Source organism: Sinocyclocheilus anshuiensis, unplaced genomic scaffold (assembly GCF_001515605.1).
Source record: "Sinocyclocheilus anshuiensis isolate Anshui unplaced genomic scaffold, SAMN03320099.WGS_v1.1 scaffold2585, whole genome shotgun sequence".
Taxonomy (NCBI): Eukaryota; Metazoa; Chordata; class Actinopteri; order Cypriniformes; family Cyprinidae; genus Sinocyclocheilus; species Sinocyclocheilus anshuiensis.
The window spans coordinates 47,511-53,993 of NW_015542593.1; the positions used below are offsets into that span (position 1 = coordinate 47,511).

Sequence of the window (6,483 nt, forward strand, 5' to 3'; positions counted from 1 at the left end):
CGCCTCAGGCTGAAGGAAATGTAAATTCACGTCTGTACAGTAGAGGGCGCAGCTCAAACGAATCGCATGACGAATATGACGCAGCAGAAGAAAGTTCAACACTATTCAGCAATAACTAAAATAAAACACAAAAGTGTCATTTTTGCTTAGTATGGTTGATTTGGATCATCGAAGGTCAGTAGCATCAAAAGATACTGGTTAATAAAATGGGATTAAATACATAAATGATATTTGTCTTATTTAACATATTTAATTATTGCAGGTTCATGTCATATTCTGAGTTTGCATTTGATTGTTTTTATTCATTTTGAGGAACACTGAATGTGTTTGTGTGCAGGTGAGATGAGTAAACACATGTTGATATTTAGTCTAGAACTACAGTAAGATCATGTTCACACACAACGCTCTGCACTGACTCCTGATTTCTGTCACCATGACAACACCAGAGCTGTCACTCAACACATGGAAACAAAGTAACATTATTTGAAAAAGTAACTCAGATATTTCCTTCTAAATTAAAAAGTAATGCATTACTTTACTAGTTACTTAAAAAAAAGTAATCTGATTACGTAACTCGCATTACTTGTAATGCGTTACCCCCAACACTGGTAACCACACAACAGACCGTCAGTCGATCAGCGGCGCTGAGTTTCTCTCCTGTGTGTCTCGCTGCAGTTATTCCTGCGCTCTGTGAGAGTGAAAACGGAGGCTGCGATCATTTCTGCAGGGTGGAGAATAATAACGTCGCCTGTTCATGTGCTAAAGGCTACGAGCTGGGCAATAACGGGAAGTCGTGTCAGTCTCAAGGTAAATGAAGTTCTGATGTGAGCGAGATGTTTATCCGTCCTCAGTTTAAACACTTTTCAGTTTCAGATCCTTTCAAATGTGGCGCCGTCCATCCTCAGAAGACCAGAAGCCTCTTAAACAGCATACACATCAACAACACTGAGAATGAAGAAGAGACCACCGCCGAGCCTGTCGTAGACGCCACAAACCCTCCTGTCAATGACACAAACAGCATGTTTGGCCTCTTCGAGCAGGAGATCACGGAGCAACCCATTGTGGCTGAGTCCTCAGGGGGAGACCAGAGAATCGTGAACGGTGTGGAGTGTCTTCCTGGAGACTGTCCATGGCAGGTAGAGACTCTTCTTTAAGCTATTCTTTAGCATGAAGCTTTAGATTGGAGACATGAAACATGGCAGTTTGAGCGTGTTGATGTTGCATGTTCTCTCAGGCTCTTCTCATCAACGAAGAAAACATCGGCTTCTGCGGCGGCACCATCTTAAACGAGTACTTCGTTCTGTCGGCCGCTCACTGCATGAATCAGTCGCTCTCCACACGGGTGGTTGTAGGTACGACTTTTCATATGAACATCAGGAAATTTGTGAAATATTTTCATGCACATTTTCAGAAATTTGATCCACTATAATAGTATCTCAATGATGCTAAAAATAACACTGGTTTTTCATTTACCTATTAAAAGAAAGAAATAAATGAGTCATTAGTCATCATCCAGTAAGAGTCTAGAGCTATAAGTGAACGTGGAGCAGCTCAGATCATTTTATGAGACCGAGTTCATACTAGCCGTGTTTCCATCATAAGTTGTGAATTTAAATTATGCACAAAATTGGAATATCGCATAAAACGTTTGCGCATAAGCAATAGTATTTATTAATAATAATTATTGCATAAGCAATAATAATTATTAATAATAATTTTCATATAAAAAAATTATTTGCACCTCAGAGCGAGCAGACGAAACACAATAAGTGTGATGCTGCTGTTTGGAAACACAGTTGTGTAAGACTACTATTCTACAGAAAGAAGTGTAAGACTATTATACTATTATTCAATTATACAGAAATGACCGTAGCAATATCTCGGATGCTGTGCAATGAGATCCGTCCGCTGGCTAGTGAAGTTATCCCATCACATCACATGACTGTTTTTATGTGCATGGAGCAATTTATTCACAAAATGTGTTTCCATCTCCCATTTATTTGCATTATGCCTTTTTTTGCTCAAGTCAAAAACCACCTCATGCGAGCGTAAAACCTTTTTTGCGAATTAAGGGTTTTTTTTTTTATATATTTGGAGTTTCCATCACCTGTTTCTAAAATGCGCATAAAAACAGGGTGATAAAAACATAGCTACTGAGATCTCTGCCTTTTGATTTCTTGCAAATCTGAGCCCTGTTTGAGACATGGTTGAGATCAGTGTTGGGGGAAACACGTTACAAGTAACCAAGTTACGTAATCAGATTACTTTTTCAAGTAAATAGTAAAGTAATGCATTACTTTTTAATTTAGAAGGAAATATCTCAGTTACTTTTTCAAATAATTAACAGCAGTTACTTTGTTTCCATGTGTTGAGTGACAGCTCTGGTGTTGCCATGGTGACAGAAATCAGGAGTAAGTGCAGTTTTTTTTAAATACCTGACAAACACAGGAACAATAGATAGAATCTAGTTTTTTTTTCTTATGCACACTCCACACTCCAGATCAGTAGGTGGCGGTAATGCACCTTTTTTAGCTGGTTTGCCAAACCGCCATAAAACACCAGAAGAAGAAGATCTCACTCCTGTTTGTGTCTTCCTGTCAGGTGAGTTCGACACGCTGGTCAAAGAGGGGCATGAGGTCACGCACGACGTAGACGAGATTCTGATTCACATGAACTACATGGCTGAGACCTACCACAACGACATCGCCCTCATCAAGCTCAGCAAGCCCATCAGATTCAGCAGATTCATCGTCCCCGCCTGCCTTCCGGAGCGCAACTTCGCCGAGCGCGTGCTGATGCTCCAGGAGGACGGCTTGGTGAGCGGCTTCGGACGCGTGCGCGAGGGCGGCCTCCAGTCCACCTTCCTGCAGAAGCTGACCGTGCCATACGTCGACCGCGCCAAGTGCATCGAGTCCAGCAAGTTTAAGATCTCCAGCCGCATGTTTTGCGCCGGATATGATCAGGAGGAGAAGGATGCGTGTCAGGGCGACAGCGGCGGGCCGCACGTGACGCGCTACAAAAGCACGTGGTTCGTGACGGGCGTGGTGAGCTGGGGCGAAGGGTGCGCCCGGAAGGGCAAGTATGGCGTCTACACGCAGGTCTCCAAATACATCTCGTGGATCCATAACACCATGTCCAAAGTCATGCCGCAGATGGAAGCGTCTATAAAACCCAGAGCAAAGCGGGAGCTGCTTCGGAAGACGCCTGTACGCAGAGTCTGACGTCTTAATTCGTGCTGATTCATCAATGACATTATTCTGTTTTCTTTCATAATCTTTCATACGCATATGTGACCACAAAACCAGTCATGAGGGTCAATTTTTTGAAATTGAGATTTATGCATCATATGAAATTGATGTTTCCATTGATGTATGGTTTGTTAGGATCGGACACTATTTGAAAATCTGGAATCTGAGGGTGCAAAAAAATCTAAATATTGAGAAAATCATCTTTAAAGTTGTCCAAATTAAGTTCTTAGCAATGCATATTACTAATCAAACATTACGTTTTGATATATTTACGGTAGGAAATGTACAAAATATCTTCATGGAACATGATCTTTACTTAATATCCTAATGATTTTTGGCATAAAAGAAAGATTTATAATTTTGACCCATACAATGTATTGTTGGCTATTGCTACAAATATACCCCAGCGACTTAACACTGCTTTTGTGCTGCAGGGTCAGATATAACAATGGTGCATTCAAATCATGTCGGATAGATCGTTTTTACGAGTTGAACGCCACCACATTGGAAACTCGAAACTTTCTTTAAGCCTTGAGTTAAAAGTGAGAGAATATCTAGGATGCAATAAATGTAGTATCTGTATTTGATGGTAAATCTGTTCAAATGATTACAATTTGATATATCTTGTCATTTAAATTCGCATGTATAAAATAACATTGTGTTGTACAATTACGACAGAAAATATATTACTATTTCAATTTACAGAACCTTCATATATTGAATAAAAACTTAAAAAGCAAAACACATTTTAAGTGTTTTTATTCAAGATGTTTTAAAAGTAGAGATAAAAAAAATCTGAATTTTATGTAAAAATGGTACTTCGACCAAAGTGACTTGAATGCACCTGATGAAGTAATATGACTTACTAACTCGTAAATACGAACTTTCCAGGAAGACTTGAACGCACTATAAATTACTCCAGTTCTGAACAAAATCAAATCCTCAATGACGAAATGTTATTTCCAGTTAAATCTTTGAACTCTGAAATGCATATAGAGGTTGACTATCATCCAAATGAGATGTTTCACAGTTTTGATGAAGAAGACACTTGATTTTTAATCATACTCACATAATTTAAACTCAAGTGTGTTTTCTGATTAGAAATAAAGTTGACAGCTTGTATAAAACCCAAAGCAAAGCAGAAGCCGCTTCAGAAGACGCCGTATGAAGAGTCTGATGTCAAAGTCAACGTAAATCAACACGATGAAATCTTAATTCATGTTGATGATTCATCAGTCACAGAAAAACATGTTTGTCTTCATAATCTTTCAATTTTCTCTACCTATAAACCAAACTGTTTTGTCACTGCTGACTATAATCCAAATGAGATGTTACACAGTTTTAATAAAGACGAGTCTTGATTCTATCATATTCATATCATATAAAGTCAAATGTGTTTCTTGACGAGAAATGAAGCTGCGAGCCGTATGTGGAGGCGTTCACAAACACACGGATGAAGAGTTCAGAGGTCATGTTGACAGACTAGAGTCCAGATACACAGCGCTGAGCACACGCAGCAACCAAGCTCATTTTCACTATTTATCATGTAGACCAATGAAAAACATATGAATTCAGTGAACAGTTATTAATCACAGCGCATTAATGAGCTTAAAAGCATCAATGAGCTGATGTCAAATTCTGAGCACCTACGTGTGTTAAATACAGAGTTCTGGCATGAAACTCTAGATGGCGCAGTCCGATAGGTCTAACTCAGTCTGACCTAATGACATCATTATCACATGGCACAGCTGATTGGTTCTCTCCTGTATCGGTAGCCAATGAGCTCGCTGCTCAACATTCAAATATATGACTAGTGCTTGTCGTAGCAGTTGCAGCTTGCTTCAGAAACCCTCCACCTTCCCCAGCTCCACCTGTATAGATCTGCTACGAGGTGATTCATGTATGCTATATGGGGGTTATTTCATGTATGTTATATGTGCAGCAGCAGTATTTCTTACATGCTCACAGCAGCATGTTGTGGATGTATTGGCAGCAGCAAGTCTCGTACTTGCTCTGCAGCAGCAGCAGCAGCGTAGCAAATCTATTCCGCCAAGACCAAATACATTAACATTGTCATGTACGTTACCATGCCAATCCCTCCGAGAGTTGTCATGACAGAACAGTAGTTGTGTACAGTAAGAGAGATGCATGTATCCTGAGGAAGACGCTCTTTGGAGAGGAACTGATGTTATTGACTGTATTGATTGTGGGTGGGGCTACAGACAGTCGTTGAGAGCTTCTGACGATTGATCGCGATGGAATCGCTCATTTGTCGTCTGCTGTTCTTCGCGCTGATCGCTCATCAGGTGTCGACCGCGGATCAACAGACGGGTGAGAGATCAACTATCTGGATTCATGGTTCCTGTCCTTGTTTTGCTCTGTTTAACTAGTTTGATTAGGACGTTCACTGCTAATAGCTATGTTTCCATCCAAAGTAACGAATTAAGCTTGTGCGCAAAATTGGAATATCGACAAAATTGGCACCATTTCCATCCAGTGCGCTGAAGAGAACAAAATCGTCACTTCCAGATTAACTTTCGCTAAATATTACAAAGAAATCGAATTAAATTTGCTGCAGTAGGACAAGGCACTGTATAATAATTTTCGTATGCAATAAACTACGAGCTTCAGAGCGTGCAGACGAAACGCAGTCATGTTATCTTATTTTCGGAGTCTGCTGTTTAGGTACGCAGTTATGGGAGTTAATTACAACGAAGCACTTTAACGAGACTTTGCTCAAGCATTTCAGATGCAGTGCGATAAGATCGGTCCATTGTTTGGTCCAGTTGAAAAGTCGCATGTCTTTTTTGATGCACATTAAGGAATTTATTCGGTAAAAGTGTTTCCATCGTAGTTTATGCGCATGTTTTCTCACCGGATAAGAATTTTATACGACTTAGTTGAGCGCATACGTTTTTTTATGCATATTTTTTTTAATTTACGCTCATCTTGGTGTTTCCATCCAGCGGTTTTCTATGCAATATCCCAAAATGCGCATAAAAATAGGTGTATGGAAACAGTGCTACTGTTAGATAACTGGTGAAACGTGCACAGTGTGATGTTTGTTGAAGTTCTGGGTGTGTTCCAGTGTTTCGGTCCCGGCGGCGGGCCCATGCGTCCCTGCTGGAGGAGATCCTGATTCAGGGGACTCTGGGGCGCGAGTGCTTTGAGGAGAGATGCAACAAAGAAGAGGCCGATGCTTCGAGAACGACCAGAAGACAGTATGACATCTGAT

The 6,483-nt window shown here is 40.4% G+C and overlaps 1 protein-coding gene across 2 annotated transcripts in view; it reads left to right on the top strand.

Annotated features, from left to right (window-relative positions):
• Window positions 1-3,319, top strand: part of LOC107694470 (coagulation factor X-like) — a 6,198-nt gene extending 2,879 nt beyond the window's left edge. Inside the window, exons 5-8 of one of the 2 annotated variants that reach the window (XM_016494166.1) lie at window positions 676-807; window positions 868-1,136; window positions 1,235-1,352; window positions 2,602-3,319. In XM_016494166.1, coding sequence (XP_016349652.1) covers window positions 676-807; window positions 868-1,136; window positions 1,235-1,352; window positions 2,602-3,221 — 1,139 coding nt within the window. In that variant the 3' untranslated portion in view covers window positions 3,222-3,319. The remainder of the gene's footprint in view (window positions 1-675; window positions 808-867; window positions 1,137-1,234; window positions 1,353-2,601) is intronic. The other variant, XM_016494167.1, reaches the window with a different exon arrangement.
• The last annotated feature ends 3,164 nt before the right edge of the window (window positions 3,320-6,483 follow it).